A 23350-nucleotide genomic window follows, 5' to 3' on the forward strand; every position below is an offset into this window, starting at 1 on the left:
TGTCCCTGTGCTCTGAGCCTGGGGACCAGCTGGCTCTGCTGCCTTTCCATGCCATGTCTGGTCTGCTCAATGTTCAGCCTCAGCTGGCTGCAGGGATAAACCCAGGGAGAAGTGGCATCTCTGCCTGCTGGTTTTGTGCTGGGAGGAACAATAAAGCCCTGAAATGACCTAATAGCTTCAGCATCCTTGGGGCTGGTTGGGAAGAAGGCTGTAGGCAGAAGCAGGGATTTAAAACTCTCTCTGGAGAGAGAGCAGCAGTCCTGAGATGAGTTTGTCTTTATAGAGAGACTCGTCTGGGCTCATGGGTAGGCAGATTCCAGCCAGTTTAACTGGGATTTGCAGGTCCCTGAGGGGACATGCTGGAGAGTCTGATGCCTGGGAGGCAGAATGCTGAAGCTGCAGGTGCTGCAAAATCATGGAATCACAGGCTGGGCTGGGTTGGAAGGGACCTCAGGGATCACAGAGCTCCAACCCCCCTGCCACAGGCAGGGACACCAACCTCCAGGCCTGGAGCTACACAAGGTTGCCCAGGGGCCCATCCAACCTGGCCTTGAACACCCCCAGGGATGGGGCACCCACCCCCTCTCTGGGCAGCCCCTTCCAGCCCCTCACCACTCTCTCTGGAAAGAATTTCCCCCTAATATCTCATCTCACCCTTCCCTCCTCCAGCTTCACTCCATCCCCCTTGTCCTGCCAGTCTCTGCCCTTTAACAAGCTGATTCCTCTCCTGTTCCTCTGCTCCCTTCAGGGACTGGAAGGCTGCAATGAGGTCCCCAGATCCCACCATGCAAGCTGGTTCTTCCAGCTGATTTGCCTGTGGAGACACAGAGCAGAGCACAGGAGCTGAGGACAGCCACGTACCTCGATCACTGGCCCTTCCAGCTGCCTGCTCTGTTGACACAGCCCTGAGAGCCCAGCAAGAAACAAGACAGTTTTTCCTTTAGCTGCCACTGCTGGTATTTAGAACAGAAAAGGCCCTTATGCAGCTCCCAGCTGCACCAGCTACAGGAGCATAAAGCTACACTGTGTAGAACAGGCCAGCCTGTGTGTGTGTGTGCAAAGAGTGTTGCTAACAGGGTTAACAAACAGCCTGTGGCAGGGGAAGCAGTGGCACAGATGGGGTTTCTTTTCCTGGAAACGTGCTCCCAGTTTTGACATGAACAGATCTGATTGAGGGGGAGGGATTCTTCCCTCCCCCCCTGCCTCCCAAGCTCCATCAGGGTTTAGTTTGGCCAGTGGTGTGATGCTGGGAGTTAATTTTCTGTCATCCCCACGAGTTCTGTGGAAGTGGGGGGTGAAGGTGAGTGGTGAGGAGGAGCTGAACATCTGCCCAGAGAGGGGGTGGGTGCCCCATCCCTGGGGGTGTTCAAGGCCAGGTTGGATGGGGCCCTGGGCAACCTTGTGTAGCTCCAGGCCTGGAGGTTGGTGTCCCTGCCTGTGGCAGGGGGTTGGAGCTCTGTGACCCTTGGGGTCCCTTCCAACCCATCCCAGGCTGGGATTCTCTGATTCTATGATCTGTTTATCCTGCTCAGCCCCAAAACATGCAGCCCCCCTAGGTCAGCAGACCCTGTTAGTCCTGCTTCTCTTCAGATGCCTTGTTTCCCCTGGCATTTCCAGCATGGCCATTAATCCTGCCTCCCCAGGCATGCTGGGGTTACTTGTGGCCCTGTCCAGGGCACAGGTGTCACAAGAGAAATGTGGTTTAATTGCTGGGCATCTCTCCCAAAGGCACAGCCTGGATGACTTGAAACAGCCCAGGGATGAATTCATCAGCTGGATGGGCAGAGCAGGGTGGAAAAGTGAGTTTACAGCTGGATTAAAAACAAGCAGAGATGTGAACCAGCTCATCAACAGAGAGGTTTGTTTAATGCTGGTCAGATGTTCAGGGCAGGGAACGTTGGACTGGGACTAAAACTCAGGTTGACCTTCTGCTTGGACAGACTTGGGCTCATTCCCCAAATTATTCCCCTCTGCTCCAGCATCCTTTGGGAAGCTCTGTCTCTGTGACAGCATTGCCACTTGCATTGATCTTCCCTGGAGGGAGAAAGCAAGTTACAGGGGATGGATATTCCCCTGGCAGTCTGCTGGACACTGGTGAGTGTGTGAAATGCCTTTTTCTGCCTTTCTTCCCAGGAAACCTGGTACTGGCATGGAGACATCAGTGCTGACAACGTTGTCATGAGTGGTGTCAAGTGTTCAGGGACAGAGATGTCCCTGGCCCACTGTCGTCACGATGGAGCCCATGTCTCCTGTCCCAGAGGTGGTGGTCGCTTTGGGGCTGGTGTGTCCTGCTCAGAGAGTGAGTAACTCTTGTTTTGGGTTGGGTTGGGTGGGTTTCTTTCATTTTGGGCACAAGTGTTTGCCCTGAGATACACACAGGAGAACCAGGGTAGCCCAGGAGATGCCCTGGACACGATCAAAGCTGCTGCTGGGGCTGAGAAACACAGTGTGAGGAAGGGGCTGGCTTCCCTCTCTGGCAGATGGGGGGGGGGGTTTAACAGCCCACCAATTCATTTCTAAACCTTCCCTCCTGCCAGCTGCCCCTGACCTGGTGCTCAACGCTGAGCTGGTGGAGCAGACTGCTTACCTAGAAGACCGGCCCATGTTCATGCTGCAGTGTGCCCTGGAGGAGAACTGCCTGGCCAGCTCAGCTGCCAACACCTCGCTCACCTCTGGGTACCGGCGCCTCCTGCGCTTCTCCTCCCAGATCCACAACAACGGGCAGTCCGACTTCCGCCCCAAAAACGGCCGCCACGCCTGGGTCTGGCACGACTGTCACCGGTGAGTGCCACAAAGGGGCGTCCTGACATCCCTTTCTGCTGTGTGTGGGGAGGTGGGAGGGGAAGGGTTTTGCTGTGAGAGCACAGGGCTGAAATGCTGGAGGTGTGGCTGCGGGCTGTGAGGATCCTCTGACCCAGGGAAACTGGTTTATCGTGGTGGAAACTGGAGTTAAGAACTGGTGTGTGAACAAGAGGGGTGTAGAGCTCCTGCTGGGGGAGAGAGCTACCTGCCAAGGTGATGTTTCATGGGGGTACACAGCCCTACAGACAGCAGAGAGCGTGTGTCTCAGCTGCTTCCTTCACCCAGGGAAGGACTCAAGGACATGCTGTAATTCTGCATCTCTTCTGACTGCATCCCAGCTCCACTGGGACATTGGTTCCTGCATCCCAACCCCACTGGGACATTGGTTCCTGCATCCCAGCCCCACTGGGACATTGGTTCCTGCATCCCAGCCCCACTGGGACATTGGTTCCTGCATCCCAACCCCACTGGGACATTGGTTCCTGCATCCCAGCTCCACTGGGACATTGGTTCCTGCATCCCAGCTCCACTGGGACATTGGTTCCTGCATCCCAGCTCCACTGGGACATTGGTTCCTGCATCCCAGCTCCACTGGGACATTGGTTCCTGCTTATTTTTGACACACAGTACACACCCCCCAGAAATGCATCATTTTTGGGGGGGGAAGCTGATAGTTTCAGCCAGGCTAAACCAGGAGGAGCTTGGAGAGCTGGAACCAAGCAGTCTGGAGTCTTTCCTTCTAAATGATGGCTTGTTACAAGGTTGATTATCTCTAATTTAGGGTAAAAGGGAGCACACAGCTCTTGTTCTGCTGTTGTTTTAAGGCTTTTTGGCTAAATTCTCCCATCCAAGTCCTTTTTTTAGCCTTCACCAAGTAGTGTGAGCGAGGCCAGGCGTGCAGGTAGCACAGGGATGCTGTGGCAGTGCTACAGGTCAGAAGCTTCAGCAACCTTTGTGGGGCAAACATTGTGTGCTTGACCCTGCACACAGCTGGCTGGGTCATGTTTGCAGTCAGAGAGGCATGAGCAGAGCTAAAACCTCAGCAGCACAGAACCCAAGGTGAATAGGAACCTGTGTGTTTAGGGGAGGAGGAAACCCCTCCCAGTGCAGCCTGAGGATTTGCCTTTCCAGGCCTGTTGGGAAGGGGCTGGGGGGGATATGTGGGTACCACAAGGCTTTGAGCACATTGCAGGCTGGGCAGAGGAGCTCTGGGAGGGATTCTGTCACTGAGGTGAGACTGGGAAAGCATCAGGAAGGGCCCAAGAGCTGTCTCTGTGCTTTAAACTGCATTCTGTTTACACAGAGGAGGATGAACTCGATTCCTCTTCAGTCTTTCCAGTCTGTAAACACCAGAATGTAAACACCTCTTTGAATGATTCAGACATACTTCAGAAACTGAGTCAAACTTGAGAACCTCAAACTTTCATTGCAGGCAGCCAAATTAGCCTCAAAGTCAACAGCTCAGGCACAGCAGAATGCCTCCTCTTTCCTCACTCTGTCACTGGGTGCTCCTGTTTAGCTGCCTTTTCATCTGGAAGTAGAACAAAAAATGGGAAAAGACCTGTAGCAGGAGAGTGAAAAGTGCTTCACTTCTGGCAGGTGGCAGTTTATGGGTTGGCAGTGGGATTGATTTTTTTTTGCTTAGGGGAAAAGCAAGAGGAGGTGGGGAGAAGAAATCCATTCTCCAGAGCAGAACTTGCCTCCCCTTCCCTCCTTGCTCCCCCTTTATCTGTACATCCCTGTGCAGAGTGCTGCTGCAGCACTGGGGGCTGGGAGTTTTTTAAGCCATGATTATTTTTGCAGCTGGAAAGTGAAGGAGAGGCTTTCTGGGCTTTATTCCCCTTTGGTTTTGTGAACTCTCAAGCAGCAGCCTTTGAATCAGTTGCTCCTCAGAGCTGAGCTGGGTGTCTCAGCGTTCCCACGGGCAGACCTGCAGTGATTTAAGGACCCCCCCACACACACACCTCTGCTCTCCTGTCCCAGCAACGTGCTCACACCATGGGTCTGCTCCCAGTTCCAAGGCTGGGACTGAATTCAGTGCATTGCATCAGCATGACAGTGTGTCTGTGCCCAGCCCTGACCACGTGGAGCTCACAACTGTGTTTCAATCAGGTGCTGCCATCTGCTTCCCACTCTGTGAGTCCCATGGACATCAGCTGGCCCCATCACCCTCTTCACTTGGTATTTCCTTTGCTGAACCAGCAGCGTGGCAGAGAAGAGGTTGATGCTCCCCAGCTCAGCATCACCCAAGCCCTGCAGCAGTCTGCCTTTGCTGATGTGGGGTTTGTGGGGCAGGTTGTGCGCTGGCTCCGATCTGCTGCCACCCTCAGTGGGGCTGGGAGGCTCCTTGGGAACAGCCCAGCCCAGGCTGAGTTGACACCAACACTTCCCTGCTCAGAATCCTGACAGGAATCCTGTGTGAACCCAGCTGTGGGGGGTGTTTAGGTCTGAGAGGAGCGAGTGCTGGGAGAAGCTGGTTCCATCTGCTGTTAGTTTCCCTGCCAAGAAATCTGCATTCATTGCTCCTTAAGAAGAGCTGCCTGCCAGCAGCCAGGGTGCTGGCCCAGGGCCCCCCCAGCTCTGTGTGCCTCCTCTTTTCCAGAGCAGGTGAAGTATTTCCTTCCCAGGAAATGACAACCTGGCTGACTGGCTTTTGATTCATTCTCTGCTCCTCTCCTTGCCATTAGAAAAGCAAAGCCTGGGGCAAGGCTCCCCCCACCCTGGAACAGCTCCAGCACTAGACATGCAAATAAATAAATAGCCAGGCCAGGAGGCAGTGCAAGGTGCAGGGGGGATGGTGCTACACAGGATTATGCTCCAGGAAGGTGTTTCCCTGCTGTGTTTTCTCTCCCTTTACCCCCCCAAAGTGATGCTTGGTCTGTAGGGCTTCACACATGGTTCTGCACTTACCCCCAGGGACATGGGGAGGGGAGGGAGATGCCTGGCTTGAGCCCTGCAACCACCTGGGCTGTGGGCATCCAGGTCACCCTGGGCCACCTCTGCCCAGCCTGGATAATCAAGAGGGTGTCTGCTTTCCCTGGAGGTAACTCTCCCTGTCTCTGCCTTGCAGGCATTACCACAGCATGGAGGTGTTTACCCACTATGACCTGCTGAACCTCAACGGGACCAAGGTGGCCGAAGGGCACAAAGCCAGTTTCTGCCTGGAGGACACTGAATGTGAAGCAGGTATGTTTGCCAGAGCCTTCTGTGCTGGGAATCTGTACAGCTTGATGGCATCTTGGCATCCCATAGATTCCTGAGCAGGGCTGGGACATGGCTTGACAGGAGCCAGAAACCAGTCCTGGTGGATGAAGGGATGGAGGGAGGGAGGGATGGATGGATGGAGCAGGCTCTACAGCTATCTGAGAACACCCCCCCAAAGCCCTGTATCCTGAGGCTTTCAGACCACAGCCTCTTCCATCCTTACTCTGAGCTGCTCCAGAACCCTGACTCTGCATTTTTGGATTCCTGTAAAGCAAGAAATTCCAAACCTGGGTGATGAGGTGGCAGCTCCTCCCACAGCACAGTGCAGCAGCAGGTGTGTGGTGATACAAAACATTGAGCAAGACACTTGTATTAAACATTGCCCTAAATCCTGGCCCTGTGGATGCTCTCTGGGGGAGTTGGAGACCAACCAACCCTTCATCAGGCATGGCTGAGGGTGGGGAAATTCCCAGCCTTGCTGCAAACTAATGTGTTGTGCCTTTAACTCTCCTCCTTTAGATGTGCAGAAGCAGTATGAATGTGCCAATTTTGGGGAACAAGGCATCACAGTGGGGTGCTGGGACGTGTACCGGCACGACATCGACTGCCAGTGGATCGACATCACTGATGTCCCACCAGGCGATTACCTCTTCCAGGTATGGGAGGAAAAGAGGGTCTGAGGCACTGCTGTTGATTTATCTGCTGCTTTATAGTCCTGGGGGAGATGTATAAAACCTCTGATTACAGAAGGGAGTATGTTCCTGGGGTACCTAAAAGATAAGGCATTGCCTAACAGGACAACAAGGTGTTACCAGGTCACATTCTGCTGCCCTGAGTGGAAAATCAGGGCTGATAACCACAGCTCAGAGCTGACAGGCTGAAGAGCTCCACGTCCAGCTACACCCAACAGTCCTACACAAGCCCTGTTGTTAAAACACTCAGTGCCATGTTACATATATGCACAGCATCCCACTGTTGGCCTGAGCTCCTGAGCTGTTTGTAAGCAACAGGATTAAATAGTGCTGTTCTTGGGTGGCTGCAGAGTTAAGACTCTGCCTACAGCTTGGTTTGGGGGGTGGGATTCTTTGGTTCCAAAACCAGCCACTTGGACCAGTGAGGAGGGAAGAGGAATTATTTCTGTCTGTGCTGCTGTTGTGTGAAGTGTAGGGAAGGGTGGCTGAGCATGGGGGAAGGTGCCAGCTCAGTCTGGGCTTTTACCTCAAGCAGTTTGTCCCTGTGCAAGGAATAAACTGATCCTTCCTTTAAAGCTAAAGGAAGGTTTAAATTAGATATTAGGGGGTAGTTTTTTACAGAGGGAGTGGTGAGGGGCTGGAACAGGCTGCCCATAGAGGTGGTGGGTGCCCCATCCCAGGTTGGCTGGGGCCCTGGGCAACCTTGTGTAGCTCCAGGCTGGAGGTTGGTGTCCCTGCCTGTGGCAGGGGGTTGGAGCTCTGTGACCCTTGGGGTCCTTCCCAACCCAGCCCAGTCTGGGATTCTATGATCCTGTCTCAGCCTGCCTTTAGGTGACTTCCCACTGTGTTTCTCCCTAGGTTGTCATCAACCCAAACTATGAAGTTGCTGAATCTGATTACTCAAACAACGTGATGAAGTGCAGGAGCCGGTACGACGGGCAGCGCATCTGGATGTACAACTGCCACATAGGTGAGAGGAAAAGTTACTCTGCAGGGGAAAAACTAAGGTTGTGAAGAGGGTGGGCTGGTGTGTTACTACTTGGTGCTGTGTTGAGCTTGTTACCAGTGCAGCAGGCACGGTGTGGGTAAACAGCCCTGTTCTACCAAGCCCCAGGGCTGAGGGATGTTCCAGCTCTCTCCCTTCTGCCAGGGAATTGGCTTTATCCCCTCCCAAGCCTGTCAGGCTCCCCTGCAACTTAAGAACATGTTTGCTGGACCTAGTCAGGCCTCTAAACAAGAACCTGTGCTCAAATTCTTACCCACCTGGGCCTGACCTCTTTTCAGAGCCCAAAGCTCCTCTCTCCTTGACAAGCAAAGGAACAGGGATGGGTGAAGCCCAGGGGTTGGAGCTCTGTGACCCTTGGGGTCCCTTCCAACCCAGACCAGTCTGGGCTTCTCTGATCAATGGTCAATTGTCAAGACCATTTTAGAATGGGCTTTGTGAGATAAGCCCCTTTTAACACAGAAATGACCAGCAGCTGCCTGCCAACCTCCAAACAAAACCAGGGGTGAAGACAGTTTCCAGAGCTGGCTGAAATCCTTCAAAGCATGTTTTTCCTGAAAAAATTCCATGCAACCCCCTGATATTTTTCTCATTGATTTTGTTGGGTTTGGGAGGGTTTTTTTAAGAAAATACTGGTCTCCTGTGTCAGCTCAGATTGAGACTTAGTTCAGAAAAGCCAAACCCACTTTGCTTGGGTGAGCAAACACAGAAGTGCTGGCTGGACTCTCCAGCTGAGCTTCAAACTGGTTCTCTTTAAAAATAAATGTGTTTGGCTTCCTCAGCTAGCAGAAAGTGAGGGCATGGTCCAACCTGAGGAGTCAAGAGAACCTGCTTACCCTCAGCATCAAGGAGGAGACACATCACAGGCCCTGCTAATCATCACTGGACTTCTTTCTAGTCTAGTCTTCCAAAACCACAAAAGATCTGGTACTCCTGGGGCCTCCTGGCTGTTCCAGTCAAGGCAAGATTTGATTAATACTTAAATTAATTAGCCCAGGAAAACCACTGCTGCTCTAGTAGTGTCTCTGAGGCCTTCCTTCTCCCAGCAGCTTTTGCAGGTTACCCCCAACCCTGGCGTGTTCTCTGCCTGGTGTCACCAACTGCCTTTGCCACCTCCCTGTGTAACCCCCTGTGCTCTTTCTGTCACCTCCCCAGGTGGCTCCTTCAGTGAGGAGACAGAAGAGAAGTTTGATCACTTCACTGGACTCACAAACAACAAGGTGTCCACCCGATAGAGCGGCCTCACCTCCTGCCCCACTATTTAAAGAAGCCAGGGTTCCTGCTTCCATGACTTTTTTTCTCTTCCCTAACCACTGCACCACCCTGAAAGAATCAAGCAAACAATCAAACTCTTAAATTAGCAAGGTAAATTATTTTCTACAAGATGCCTTCCTTCCCAGTTTTAGGTGCTCTCAGCCCTCCAGTCCCACCCTCCACCCTGAGGTAGGTGGGAGGCTTTTTAAACTCTCCTCAGCTCCACATCTCCACCGTTCCAACCTTCTCCACAAAGGTTCCTCCCTCCACTTTGCAGCACCATCTTTACTCACAGTGGTAGGTTGAGGCTGCAGCGAGCACGCTTGTGCCTCTGTTTTGGGCACCAACAGCCTAAATGTGTCTAATTTACTGTTCATTTTCATTAACCTTGGTATCTTTTAAGCCCTCTGACTCGAGCTTGACCGCCACCATCGCTGCCAACACCTCCGTTGGTGATGCTGCTTCCTGAACAGAGCTAATCCTCAGCACTGCCATGGCATTACTCCATTGTAGCAAAGGAATACAGGGGGGAAACAAAATAATCAGAGCACCTTTTTCTGCACAGAACAGTATAAAGCATCGTTTAATACTGCAGTGAAACTCTTGTATTCAACAATCAACTCCCTGCCCAACCCCTTAAGCGGAGCAGCTCCTGCAGAACTGTCTTCTCCAAGAGCATCAGGGCTCCACAAAGCTGCATCTCCCTTGAAACAGCTTGAAGACTTTGCAGATCTCCTGATGCTGAATCCCCTGGGCTGTGAATTCCATCATGCAGTAAGCTACTCACCCAGCAGATTCTACCTTACACCTAAATCGTGCTTCTCAGCTGGATATTCAGGCTGTCTGTTCTTTAAAGGATGGATTTAGTGAAGGCATTGTGTCATCACTGTACCTTCCAGAGGTCACTTTGTGGCTTTCATCATCAGGGATCTGGACCTGTGCTGTCACAGCCCCTCTTGGTTTTCTGTAGAAGGATTCCTACCCTTGGTCAATTCATAATGGTGCTAGGTGTGCTCCTCTGTTTGTTTGAGGACACACATTGCTGCAGCTTTTTGGACACTTGAATAAAAAAAATGGTTTACCCAGAGAAAATGTTTTATATGCCATTTGTGTCCTTCTGCTCCATGAAAGTTTAGGGCCTTATCCACCATTCCTGGGACTGAAGGTTTTTTTCCCCCTCCCCTCCCTGTGTTTGTACAGAAGATTTCTACAAGCAGCTCAAGGTAACCCAATGCTTAGAGTTGAGCATTCCAACCCACAGGGAGACTGAAACTGGCTGCATCTCTCTTGTGCTCTCCATAACCTACCTCACAGGGGTGTTGTGAGGCTTAAAGAACGCAGAAGTCTCTTGCTAATGCCTGTCAGAGTGTTTCTGTCATCCAGCAGCCCAGGTGCTGGCATTGAGCTGAGGTTTTTAGCCAACTTTAAGGTGGAAAACTCTGTTTTGTTCTCAAGGTGCTGGACTGTGCAGCAAGAACAGAGTCTGAGACGTGCTGGATGCTCTGCTGCTGCCACCCCAGCACAGCATCCAGCAGAATTATCTCAACACCAGGCTCTGGGCAAACTGGAACTGGCCAAGTCCTCATTTTCTTTTCCTTGCTAACAGTTCAACCAAGCAAGACAGGCTCTTTAAACACTCCAGCTCTAACCAAACCCCCTGGAACTCCCTTGCAAATCAATGCCTGTCAGTTTTGTGGGATATTTCAACAACAACATTACAACAGAGTAAACATTAAACAGATTGTTCTTTTCTTTTTCACTCCTGCAGCAGCTCTGCCCTTGCTTACAGCTGAATTTTGGCCAAGAAGATACAATTCCCTCACTCTAATGCATTTACTATTTGTTTAAACTCGAGCTGGCTTTCCTGCAAGCAGCCTTACCTTCTCCAAGCACCCCAGGGAGTAACAGACCCTTTCCAACAGAACCACTGTCAGCTCTGGAGCTCAAAAATCACCTCATGAACAGCAAAGATTATGATTTTTTTCCCCCCTTCCCAACTTTAGAAAGAAAAAGATGGTGCTAATCCATAAGCAAAACATCCCTGTGGCAACTCACTGTTCCACATGCAGTTTAATGTCATTGCAGCCATGCTCCTCTATGTATATTATTGTTATTATCATTATTTTTCCAGCTGAGATGGTTTATTCCTCCTCCTGGTCCAAGCTTTCAGGTGGGAGCTCCTCAGTGCCTGAGATGTCTTGCTGCTTGTGCTTCAAACCCAGAGCCCGGCTCACCAGCCTCTTGGCCACTGCGGTGTCAGTCTGGGGTCTTTCTTTTCCCAGGTGAAGGAGCTCTAGGGGTGAAAAACACAAATGTGGGTGAAAAAAATCAGTAAATTAGCACTTGTTTGGGAACAGGCTGGGGGCTGAGCCCCAGGACTGCTCAAGAGAATGGCTGATTTCTGGGTTTTCTGGGTTCTTTACACAATTATTAGCTATTCTGCCCTTGCCCAGGCGATCACCTTTTCTTTTAGATGGGTGTACCTCCAGCTTTGGATTTAGGATTAACTCTTTTTTTGGCCAGGATTAAGCTGCAGGCCCTTTCTGTGGTGGCAGAGAGAATTGTTCCCCATTAACTTTCTCCATTAACTTTCAGGAACAGGCTTTATAAATTCAGCAGGTCCCATCTCTGAGAACAAAATGAAGGTGCACAGTCCAACCCACTTATCCATGCACAGGAAAAGCTGGATCTCCAGTTAGCCTAATCCAAAACCAGCTGTCTAAATCCTCAGGAAAAGAACCCCCACCAAACAAAACCAACCCTGCATTTTTTTAAGAGAAAAAGAGCTAAATTGAATCAGATGCTTTGGGAAAGCCTTTGGCCAGTAACTTCCCTCTTCTGGCTTGCTGTGGTTTCATCTTCTGAGAAATGACTGTGCCAAAACTTTACTGAGTCCATGCTAGGCTGGATTTGGCAATTAGCTAATCATTTATCATATCAGCAACTGTTTGCAAAGATTATTAGCCAGTTAGCAACAGGGGCTTTGCTTGCTTCTTCCAAAAGTTGTTATTAAGGCAGCCCAGCAGCAGCTTCAAGAGAAAGGGGCAGGCTCAAAGCAGCCACAGCTTGGGAAATAAACCCACCACGCTTTCTTGGCAAAGCTAACCCAAGAAAGAGATGCTGTCAGGCAATGAAGATCCAAATTTGCAGTTGGAAAAGCTAAGAAATCAGTGCTTAAATTGAACAGTTCATATGTGATGGTCCCCAGGGGGAGTTTAATCCCCTGATTTGGAAGTGTGAATTCAGGGAGTGTGAACGACTGGAGAGTGCAAACTCACATCCAGTCCTTTGGGCCTTTCCCTTTTAGATTCAAAGTCTTCAACCCTCAGCAACAGCTGGCTGTGACAGTGTCCCTTCAAAGCATCCACACCCCAGTTTGTTACTGGAGCAGTAACAAACAGCAGGGCTGTAGGCTCAGCGCCGTCTCTACTGCTACACAGTTCATGGCATTTCTGTACTGTGGCGAGTGTAACTGATTACAGTATGATTTTAAAAGGCAATAAAATGAATAAAATGATGTTAATGGCTAAGCTTGACAAGCTCTTCCTGATCCTGAATAAAAATCATGCCAACCACACCAGTCACTGCGATGGGTTTTATCTCCTTGGTTGTCTGTAGCCCTGAAAAGGAAGGGACCAGGCTTATGGTGTCTGCCACCCCCTTCTTCTGTCACCCTCCCTTCCCACTGCACAGGGAAAACTCTTCCCAAGAGAAGCAAGTAGTGCATGGCAGACTGGGAATAACCAAAAAGCAACAGCAGCTGATGCTTTTTAACTCATGCCAGGTATAGAAGGGTGACTGAAGACTTAAGCCCCGGTAACGGCTGTAGCTTCATTTCTGCCACCTCACTGACCTGTGCCAGGCTTCATGCCTGCTGCTGACAGGCAGAAACCAGCCTTATCCCCACAGGGAGTTGTAACAAACCTCACCAGGACATGGGGTGGCTGAAAAATGCAGTAATAGGAAAAAGAAAAAGCAGCTGCAGGCTTGAACTGAAGAGTCTCCACTGTCCTGCAATGCCAATAAAGCTATTAAAAAAACAACTAAAAAGAAATACCAGCCCTTAATATCTCTTTCCCTGTTTAACCTGTCCTTGGGACCACTCAAGAGCCAGACTAGTGGTAGTGCTAATTAAACAGCCAGTCTTACTTGGTCGCTGAAGTGCCTTGATCTTCGACTGCTTCGTTGCGTGGATCAAGGGTCGGATCTTTAAGGAGGGGTAACGTCGCCCCAGGGCCTGAGATGCTGCAAAGAACAAAGATTCCTGAAGTCAGCAGCCTGAAAAGCAGTAGCTTTCACCACAAAAACCAGTACACAGTACAACAACGCTGAGTAATTTGAGCTTTGGCAGGTGATGTGTTATCTCCAGGGTTGTACTAACCCAGCTGCACTCATCTGGTCACCTCAGGTGCATCACCCATCCCCTGCACACAGAGTCCCAAGAAAAGATCTTAAAAGATGTTTTAAAGAGACAACTTGGTCATTATTAGATTAAATCCCAAAAGAAAAACCTAAGCTTCTGGGCTACAGGATAGAAACTTCTCTCAGGCTGGCTCTGACCTGAGGCCAGGTTGCCAGGTCTGGTGCCTGGCCATCACACCCCAAAGGTCTCCAGGTTCCTGGATGCTGCCAGGAAAGCTGTCCAGTCCCTAAGGAAGAACACTGAAGCAGCCAACCAGGAATTAAACCTGATTTCTAGAAGCACAGTGCAACTTGCTCACTGAACAGGCAGTGCCCTGGTTATTATCCAGGCTGATTAAACCCCACCCTTGCCAAGCAGTTTCCACACCCCACTTGGCCATTCCAGCTTCTTGAGCCCCCAAAGCCTTTTGAGGCTGAAGCGTGGAAGAAGAAAACCACAATGACCTTTGTCAGTGGCTTAGCCTGAGCCTGAGACCCAACAGACACCACAAAGCACCACACTAATGGAGGAAAAAAGCAGAGAAACCCCAGTAGGTCCCTCAAGCTGCCCCAAATTGAGTCCTCCTACCTGTGGAGAGGCTGGAGAAGATGCCCAGGGCGTGTGTGTCATCGACCCACTGGATTTTGAAGCCGCTCTCGCTACAATGAGAAGGTGATAGAATGATATTGATTAGGAAGGAAGAATAAAACCCAACACACAAACACACACAGAGGAAATAAACCCACTCCCCAGGTGGGGTTATGGAGTGCTGTGCAGTTCTGTGTAGGCAGCTGGTGCTTTTCAAAGTATCTATACCCATTTTACAGTAGAGGAAAGGGAAGATTAGGAGATGATTAGGAATGCCCCTTTCAAGACCAGGAATCTGTGATTCCCCCCCAAGAATTCCCTTTGCCTCTGAAGAAGCCCTTGGCCAAAATCAACCCCAGTTTTCAGGGACCATCTTGTAACACATGAAATATGGTTTGTCATTTCTCTGGTGCTTTACAATCGCCACCCGACCGCTCAGGCACCTGCAGTGAAAGGACAGTGATTTATTTACAGAAGAGGTTTTGAAGCTTGGGGTGAAGAGCCCAAGGTGAAAAATCCAATAAAGCATCAGTGGAAAATGGGAGTTTGGGAGCTGGCAGTTCCAAGCCTTTCCCACAGCACAGGAAATCCAAATGCCAGTGCCTGCTCAGCTGAGATCTGTCAATTCTCAGCTCAGTTTCACACTCACACCAAGTGGGGAGGAAAAAAAAAAAACCCATCAGAGAAACACACACAACAGATATGAGTCCATTTAAAATGCAAATGGGGAGGGGAGGTTCATTTAAGGGATCTGCAGGGGTGAAGTGCTCACACCAGACCTGCCAGTTAATGCCAAGAGAGGAGGAGGATGGGGAGAGGTACCCACAGACACAGTGTAACGCAGAGCTGCACCGAGCAGCCCATTGCTATGTCAGGGCTGAGTTCAGCTCTGCCCCCCACCATTAATCCAACTTCACTCCTTTGGGTCCAAGGCTCTGGTCCCTGTACTGACATCAGAAATCTCATCTCCAAGAGCAGGATGGAGCCCTTTTCCTTGCAAGACTTACAGAAGCACGTCATTTCACTCGGGCACCAGGACAGTGCTATAAAGGAGCTCCTAGAAAGCACCTGAAGGCTCTCCCTGAAGCCAGAGCAGTAGGAAAAAGCCAGCATGTAGATACCTGTGTGTGCAACAGAGCCCCAAGGAGCCAGTTGTGTCCTAAGTCCTGCCTGAACTGCAGGAAAGCATCCCTTGAGGCACCGAGCGTTAAGGGTGCGAAGGCGGAACTAGAATTCCCATTTGATCCGGTTCTGTGGCACGTTCAAGCCTGAAAGCTGCTGCTGCTGGTGCTGCTCACGGGCTCAGGCTCAGACTGGTACTCACTGGAAATCTGAGAACACTTCTAAGATGTTCTCTGTCTTCAGGGATGGGGAGAAGTCGTAGATTTCAGTGATGTGGCCAAAATCCCCGTCGCTGAGCTGGGCGTCTCCGTAGCTGGAGTAATCAAAGCTGATCTTCTCAATGCTGACGTCCTTCACGGTTAAATGACCCACAATCTGAGAAGAGTTCAAAGGAAATATAAATACAATAGCTCAGGCAAGGTTTCCTTTTCAAGAGCGATGCTCAGCACCCCACCTGGGGCCCTGCAAACCCCCTCTGCGACCACACTCTGGTCAAGCAGCCCAGCAGCACCTTCGCCGCCGACTGACTGCTGAGCCACCCTCTTTCCCCCAGCCCCACATCGCTCCCCATGGCAAATCCCACTGGCAAACTCTACCTCTGCAAAGAGCTCTGTGGTGCAGTCGCCCTCCAGGCTGCTCTGCCCACGGCCGGCCGCGCGCTCCTCATCGCCTGCGGACACACACAGCTCACGCCAGAGCTGACCGGACAAGCCCAAACACTCCTTGCCCTCCTCTTGTACCACAGGCTCCTTCCCAACATGGGTCTGGATGGGAGCATCTTCCTGGTGCTCACTCTGGTCCTCAGGAGCTGATGGATCAGCACCACAGACCGGTTCAGGTGGGGCCAGAGGCTCAGTTTTGGCTGCTGGGGCGTTGTGGTTACTCTCCGCTTGGGCGATGCTGGAACACTCTCCCTCCTGCCTTTCTGCCTCAGAGAAACTCTTCCCTCCCTCCACCACGCTGGTGTTCACCAAGTCCTCGCCCTGTTCTTCAGGCTGTGACACTTTCCCACCGCTCTCCGGGCTCTTGGCAGCGGCACAGCTCTTATCTTGGTCTTCCAGCACCAGTGACGTTGCGCTCGGCTCCGCTGCAGCCAGGTCTGTACAGCAGCTACTGCTGTGACCTTCTGGCAGGGAGGAGGGTTTCCCACACTCCATTACACCAGCATCCTGGCTGCTTTGGTCTTCAGCTCGCAGCTGGCAGGGGATTTTGCTACCTTCTGGTGTTCCTACGTTGTCACAGCTTTGATCTTCTGCTCCAGTTGTGGTTTTATTGTGTGTAGAAGGAACGGAACCTGAACAGTCTTTATCCTGACTTCCCTGCCCAGAGAAATCACTGCTGCTCTCTGAGGATGGGACATCCGTACAGCACGGAGGGCACAGGTCATTCGCAGCATCGATACCTTTTTCTGGACCACTCCCTTCACCAAGCTCCTGTTGCTCACCAAGGGCCAAGGAGACATCACCTGGGCCATCTTCAGACTTCCTCAGGTCCTCCTGGGCACCCCCACCCAAAGCTTTAAGGCAGATCTCTCCTTCTCGTGCCACGTCCCCACCTGAGTGGGACGCAGCCCCTGGTGGGCTCTCCTGCTCCCCCCACTCTGCCTTCTTGCGCATCGCCTTGGGGACGTACAGGGCTTTGTCTGGCTTCCTCCAGGGTGGCCTTTTTATCCGGCCAGACCCCACGCAGGATCGGCTGTCGCCGTGCGCGTCCCCGCCGTGCCGCAGCCGGCTGCCTCGGCCGCCCCGGCCCCAGGGCTGTGGAGGTCGGTGTGGTCTCGGTGGGTGGCTGCTGGGTTTTTGGTTGCTGGTGTCGCTGGGCAGCCTGGGACAGAGAGAATGGTGAGATGTGAGCAGGGAGCAGAGGCACCCGAGCACTGTGAATGTTTGCACAAGGGAAAGAGGAGGAAAAGCATCGAATCCACGTGGAAATCAGCAGGTAGGGGGCAGGGGCAAGGAGCATCTGCTGCTTTTATGACTGGAAGATGCCACCACCAGCAGAGCCTCTTCTCTCTGCGGGGAGGCACCATGCAAACTCCCCACTCGTGAGCTTGAACAACCCACAAACTACCGTTGGGTGTCCTGTGCCCTACCTCACAGCCGAGTGACAGATGACTGTCCTCCTCCTCCATCCTTCCCCCACTGAGAAGCTGCTCAACAAATCCACGTTGTCCACGGTGCGGTGGATCAGGTACCGGAGGCGACTGGACAGGGGTGGGAACAGGAGCACACTGGAAAGAGAGAGGGGATGGGGGCATCAGCAGTCCCAGGAAGGGGGAGGATGGGATGGTAGCAGGGATTTAATAACCTCTCTTCCCCAAGTTGCTCCCAGTGTAGGGTTTAAAATCCAAGCAGGACTTTCTAGTATTAAAGAGCCAAAATCCCTGCTCCATCCTACACGTCTGGATGGATGCGCTCGCTTCACACATCATGCAGGGAGTCCAGGACTGCCTGGTCCTCAGGCCTTGGGCTGAGACTCTTTCCCACCTGCATCCTAGGAACAGCCAGGAAGCACCAGGAGAAGGCTGTTACTGGTCCCCAGTCCAAATGTCTCCAGAAACCAGCAACTCAAAGACGACAAACGGATTAATAGACATTGTATTGGATTTCAGTGCATCTAAACACATTCTGCTTTGGCTCCTGAGCACTGTACGATTGCACTGGTGCTTTCTGCAAAACTGTTTTTTAAAAAAAGCAACAAAATGAGTATTTAAAGTCGTTACAAATTGACAGGAAGCTGTGCTAAGCCATCCCATTCCTGCTCCTGCCTGAGCCCCTCTTTTTGGCCACCTCAAGGGCTTCAAAGGTCAATGGATGAGGGACTGGGTCCAGGTAAATCCAGCCTGGCTGAAGAAAAATGATCCAGCAATCCAAGGCAACAGAGTCCACTGCCGTGGAGGAGGATCTGGGGCAGGGGAAGCCCTCAGCAGAGAGGGGAAATGAACCAGTTTGATGATGAAACTGGCATTTTCACCCCAGAGAGCCAGTGCAAAGCTGAGACCAGAGTCACAACACACTGTTGCTCCTAGAGCAGCAGGACCCAGCGTGGAGTGAGCAGAGACCCCCAACACGCCCGTGGCAGGGCACCTACCTGTTGTGCTGCCCCTGCAGCATGAAGTGCTCCAGCTCCTCAGTGATCCTGCCCACAAACTCATCCTCGCTGGGCGAGAGGACCACGCCGTCCATGGAGACCTGCAGAGGGACAGGGCTACATGGAGAGCTGGCTGCAGGATCCCCTGTCCCTGGGGGTGCCCTGGTATCCCCCCCCCCCCCCCACCAAACCTGGACCACTCTCTGTGCAGCTGCACCCCAACCCCCACACTGTACACTCAAAAGCCCCTGGGCAGCCCCCCAGCACCCTGCTCCCGTCCCTGTGCACCCCCTTAGCCCTTCCCCATGCACCCCCAGCACCCCATGTTGCTCCATGGCCCCCTCCCCCTACGCCCTGTGCTGCTCTGTGCACCCTGCTGCATCCTGTCCCATCCCTGTGCACCCCCAGCACCCCATGCAGCTCCATGCACCCTGCTTCCATCCCAGACCCCCATTAATCCGTCCTCGTGCACCCCCAGCACCCCAACCTGCTCTGCGCACCCCAACACCCCCTTCCCCATGCACCCTACTCCCATCCCGTGCACCCCCAGCACCCCAACCTGCTCTGCGCACCCCAACACCCCCTTCCCCATGCACCCTGCTCCCGTCCCGTGCACCCCCAGCACCCCAACCTGCTCTGCACACCCCAACACCCCCTTCCCCATGAGCCCTGCTCCCATCCCGTGCACCCCCAGCACCCCAACCTGCTCTGCACACCCCAACACCCCCTTCCCCATGCACCCTGCTCCCGTCCCGTGCACCCCCAGCACCCCAACCTGCTCCACGCACCCTGCTGCACCCCAGCCCTGTGCGCACCCCCCCCCAGGACCCTGTGCCGCTCCGTGCACCCCATTACCCCCTTCCCCATGCACCCCCAGCACCCCGCTGCCCCCCCCTTCCCCCACGGCACCACGTGCTGCCTTCTGCACCCTATTACCCTCCCCCACCCCCTCCGTTCACCCCCCCGCGCTGCTCTGGGCACCCATTCCCCGCTACACCCCCCCCGCACCCCGTTACACCACCCCCTCCCCATCCCCATCCCGGTGCAGCCCCCCAGCCCCGGTGCCGTGCGTGGCTCCGGGCCCCCAGCCCGGCCCCCCCAACCCCTCCCCACGCCGCCCTCACCGCCAGGCCCGGGCGAGCGGCGGATCCCGGCGCGGCGCCTGCGCCCGGTGCCGGCTCCTCCCGCCGGGCAGCACCGCCCCGCCCGGGCCCGGGCCCTGCCCTGCGGGGAGGAGCGGGGCGGGGGCTCGCAGGCACCCTAACAGCCCGGTTAGGAAGGGTAAGGGGATAGTCCCGCCGGTAAACGCCCCCCCAAAAGGCTGCCGAAGCCGTGGGTGCCCCCCCCTTCGAGAGCCGGGACATCATCATCATCATCGCGCCCCTTTTGCCCCCCCAGCTCCACGGCCCCGGGGGGCAACTGGTCCCCTAACAGCAAGAAATAAAGGCTGATTGGGCTCGGTGATGGCTCGAGGCTCCTCCGGCCGAAAGCATCCGAGGTTTTCCCCACCTTGGCTCGTTTCTTAGGGGCACAAGGCACGTGGAGGGGGCAGAAGTCGCCTCCCATGCTGAGTTTTGGGGCGGGTAACTGGAGAGTGGGGCAGGAACAGAAGGAAAACAAGGGCAGGGTTGGCCCCCAGCTCGGTGAGAGCATCCCCTCTGCTCCCCAGCTCAAGGGGAGATGGTTCCCTACATAGTCCCGCTGTCCATCAAGTGGTCAATGAAAACCCACCCCAGGGTTTGTCAACGATCTGCTCAATGTTACACTGGTTATTTCTCTTGTAGGAGCATAAAAGGACTATGTCTGGGCTCCTCTTTACATTCCTGGTGTGGATAGAGACACACTGACAAGCTGCTGGTACAGCAGAGCCATCCCTGAGAGATCCTGGCTGCTGCAGCCATCCTCAGCAGGGTTAATCTCTCCCTCCTCTCCCCTCCCAGAGCTGGCTGATTGCTCCGAATTACCATACAGATTGAGAAAGCCAGGCCTGTGATTTCTCAAGAGCTCCAGCCAGGCTCCTCCACACATCAGGAGACCCTCCTCCAGTCTTGACCCCTGGCTGGAGCTGCTCTCCTCAGAGACCAGCCCTGGCTCTGCCTGATGAGAAGAGCAGCTGATGCTTCCAATTTGGAAGCGAAATCAAGGAGAGATGGCAACCTACACCAGCTCCCCTCCCCCTGCTAAATCCCTTCCTCCAAAACATCCCTTCAAGGCTACAGGCATCCCCCACCCCACACCACGTCCCCCTCCCCAGAACGTGCTCCTCCTGCAGCCCAGGAGTGATGGGCACAATTCCACGTCCATCCGCTGCCACAACGGCACCAACCACCCACGATTCATTCCCAGACTCTTCCTGTCTGCTCCAGGCCAACATAATTGTTGGCTCCTCCATGTCAGGGCTGTGCAGAGTGAGACAGCACCCCATCCAGCCTTACAGCACCCTTCCTAACCCAGGGGGACACGTACCCCTTCCAGCCAGGCCTAAGCCCTGCTCCCCTTCAGAGCCAGGCTGAGATGCTGAGCCCTGAATGCAGGACCAGCCACATGGGCTCCCAGAGCTGCCTCCACTGCAAAGCAGAGTTGGGAACACTGTGCCACCATCCTGTGTCTGTGTAGGGCCACCATACTGGCAGCAACCCTCACAGCCCCCCCTTACAGTGCTGCTGACACTTACCTGTGAGCAGAGATGACCCACGGACCACTCAGTCCCTGGTCAAGTCTCCAGCAGCATTTTGGGACCACCAGCTGCATCTCGTGGCAACAGCACTAAACATCTCTGGGGTGTTTGCTGATCATCATCACAGTGGGAACTACACTGGGGAAGAGAAAGAAAGAGGAAAGACCTTGCAGAGCTCCAGGGAGCCTGCAGCCCCTGGGGAGGATGGGGCCACGCGTGCTGTGGCTCCAGGCAAACAGGATTTTCATCTGCACCCATCTGGGGAGCTAGGGCAGCCCCTCTGTCCCCAGCTGGGGGCCACTTGGGTCCTACCCCCTTCCAAAAATACATACTTCCCAAGGCTGGGAGCCTGGCTTACCTGGGATTCCAAGGCAGGAGCAGGGCTAGGAACAGCACACACGGGTCCCTGCTCCGGGATCAGCCCTGGGTAGGGACTCATCACCCTCACCTCTGACGCATGGGCAGGGATGTAAGCAGGGTGCTGCACAGCATCAGGATGGTCAGAGGAGGATGCTTCCCCAGAGACCTGTGTAGGAACCCCACAGCAGGGAAAAGAGAAACCCTTTCTGAAGCCAGACAAGGTGTGTTGCTGCCAAAGGAAGCCTGAGTTACGCTGATCTGGAGCTGTGATCCTCTTCCCAGACCGAGCACAGACGTGTCTGCACCCTGCAGAGCCCCGTGCCATAACCTGGAAGTTTTGGGGTTGTCTCGCTGTCACCTCCTCTCCTTTGATGCCAGGAAGGTACCAGCCATCCCCACGAGCAGCCAGGGAAGAGGTCCAGCTGGAGGGATGGCTGCTCTGTGCCCCTGGTAGAGGAAAGCCCCAGTGCTTTGGGGCTGGAACTGTGCAGAGCTCCCCAACACGAGTTGGACACACAGAAACCAGATCACATCACCCTCTCTGCAGCCTGTCTGCTGCAGATTCACCCTGCCACTCACCACCCCTAACAGCAAGGCACCCAGCTACTTGCTTCCTTTGCATCTCTTCACAAACAGTCGTGGATCCAGCTCCAGAACCTCACCACAAGATGAGGATCAACAAACTCTTCAAAACCAGGGAGTGAGGACAGAGCTGCTTTGAATGAAGCCACACACTCTGCCTCCCTCTTGCCAGGAGTCCCCAAGTAAAGACCCACCACCCTACATGTGCTACAGCCCCCTGCTTTTAGCACAGACAACCACTATACACATCACAGCGATGCCCAACAGAAACCAGTAGCATCACACACCCTGGAACCATTCCAGGGGATCAGCAGAACAACTACTCCTTCTCTAATCCTCCATCCCCATCCTCCCAGAGCTGAAAAGCCCCAAGATGATGTAGCTCTGACAAGTAGCCACCAGTGCTGTGCAGGGCAGTGGCTACCAACCAAGCAAAGCCATATCAGTGCTTCCCCAAACACATAAGATCCAAGCATCGACCTTGGAGATACAGGGAGCTCTGCTCCCCTCCCACACTGATTATGCTGTAACTTGACTATAATTGGGCTCTATTTAGTAATTACCCTTGCTCTGTAATTATCACTTTCTGATTTTTCTCTTTGTTAAGGTTTGCTGGGGAGTGTGGGGGGGGGAAAGAGGCTTTTCTGCTGTGCCAGGGAGCTAAAGATGTCTCTGATCCAAGACGACGTGGATGTGCCACTGGCTGTGGCAGGGTTGAACCAAAACACGTTTCTGGAGTCACTGGTGTCTCAGCCTTGAAGCTGTGGGGGCTGTTCCTACCCCCAGCTCCCTGCAGAGAGCTGAGGCTCATCCAGGGTACAGGTGAGCCATTGATATGGAGATGAGACAGCAAGGGAGGGATCCTGAATGAAATGGGGGAGGTAGGAAATTAGAGGGAGAAGTAAATAAAAGGGGGAAGAAACAGCCTGGGAAAAGGAGTGGGACCTGATGGAGGGAAGGTGGAGGTGCAGAAAACAAACCAGCAATGTTCTCACTCGAGCATCTGACTGTCTGCTCTGCCCCCAGAGTCTGAAGGGCTCAGACACCCTCAGGCTCTGAGCAATCCGGGGGCTAAAGGCAGTTTACATCCATCCCCAGCCGAGCACGTCCCAGCCTGGGGAGGCTGGCTCTTGCTCCAGAGAGGACCTTTAGCATGTCAGATCCTTCCCTGCAACACGCTCCAGACACGCTGCTCCCAAGCACAGCCTCAGGGCGCTGGGAGAAGCGATGGGAAGAGTGGCTGGATGCTTGTCCAGGCTTGTTGGATAATTCAGCTGAGCAACAGAGAGACAGAGGTGAGCCTGGGAGAGTGGCCCCAGCATCACCTCCCTTCCTGCAGAGCCCACCAGAAACGTGGGGTTCCCGAGCTGAAGGCTGGTAGGTGACACTAACAATGCCACACCAGCTGTGTTTGGCAGCCTCCAGACCATGGAGGACAAGGCAGTGGGAGAAGCAGCCCCTCTCCCCACAAGCACAGCTGCCTTTTCACTTCACAGACCACAGCAGAGGGGCTCAGCAGACCACACAAGTCTCTGCTTTCTCAGCTGAAGCCACGAGGAAAGTGGAATTTGAGC

The 23350-nt window shown here is 53.5% G+C and overlaps 2 protein-coding genes across 2 annotated transcripts in view; one reads left to right on the plus strand and one right to left on the minus strand.

The window, feature by feature from the left end:
* LOXL2 (lysyl oxidase like 2) overlaps positions 1 to 8936 on the plus strand; it is a gene marked incomplete at both ends in the record, with an annotated part of 42180 nt that extends 33244 nt beyond the window's left edge. The window contains 6 exons of the mRNA XM_084274034.1: positions 2134 to 2299; positions 2538 to 2781; positions 5873 to 5988; positions 6526 to 6662; positions 7557 to 7668; positions 8857 to 8936. Of these exons, the coding sequence (XP_084130160.1) occupies positions 2134 to 2299; positions 2538 to 2781; positions 5873 to 5988; positions 6526 to 6662; positions 7557 to 7668; positions 8857 to 8936 (855 nt within the window). The remainder of the gene's footprint in view (positions 1 to 2133; positions 2300 to 2537; positions 2782 to 5872; positions 5989 to 6525; positions 6663 to 7556; positions 7669 to 8856) is intronic.
* A 500-nt stretch (positions 8937 to 9436) lies between these two features.
* Positions 9437 to 18252, minus strand: R3HCC1 (R3H domain and coiled-coil containing 1; the record flags this gene model as incomplete). Its single annotated transcript, XM_084273902.1, has 7 exons — positions 9437 to 11248; positions 13105 to 13200; positions 13946 to 14016; positions 15270 to 15442; positions 15664 to 16891; positions 17160 to 17297; positions 18158 to 18252. The coding sequence occupies 7 exons, from the start codon at positions 18250 to 18252 to the stop codon at positions 11097 to 11099; spliced, it is 1953 nt and encodes a 650-aa protein (XP_084130028.1). The 3' UTR covers positions 9437 to 11096.
* Between the last annotated feature and the right edge of the window lie 5098 nt (positions 18253 to 23350).

Source organism: Gallinula chloropus (assembly GCF_964237585.1).
Source record: "Gallinula chloropus genome assembly, chromosome: 21".
Classification (NCBI taxonomy): Eukaryota; Metazoa; Chordata; class Aves; order Gruiformes; family Rallidae; genus Gallinula; species Gallinula chloropus.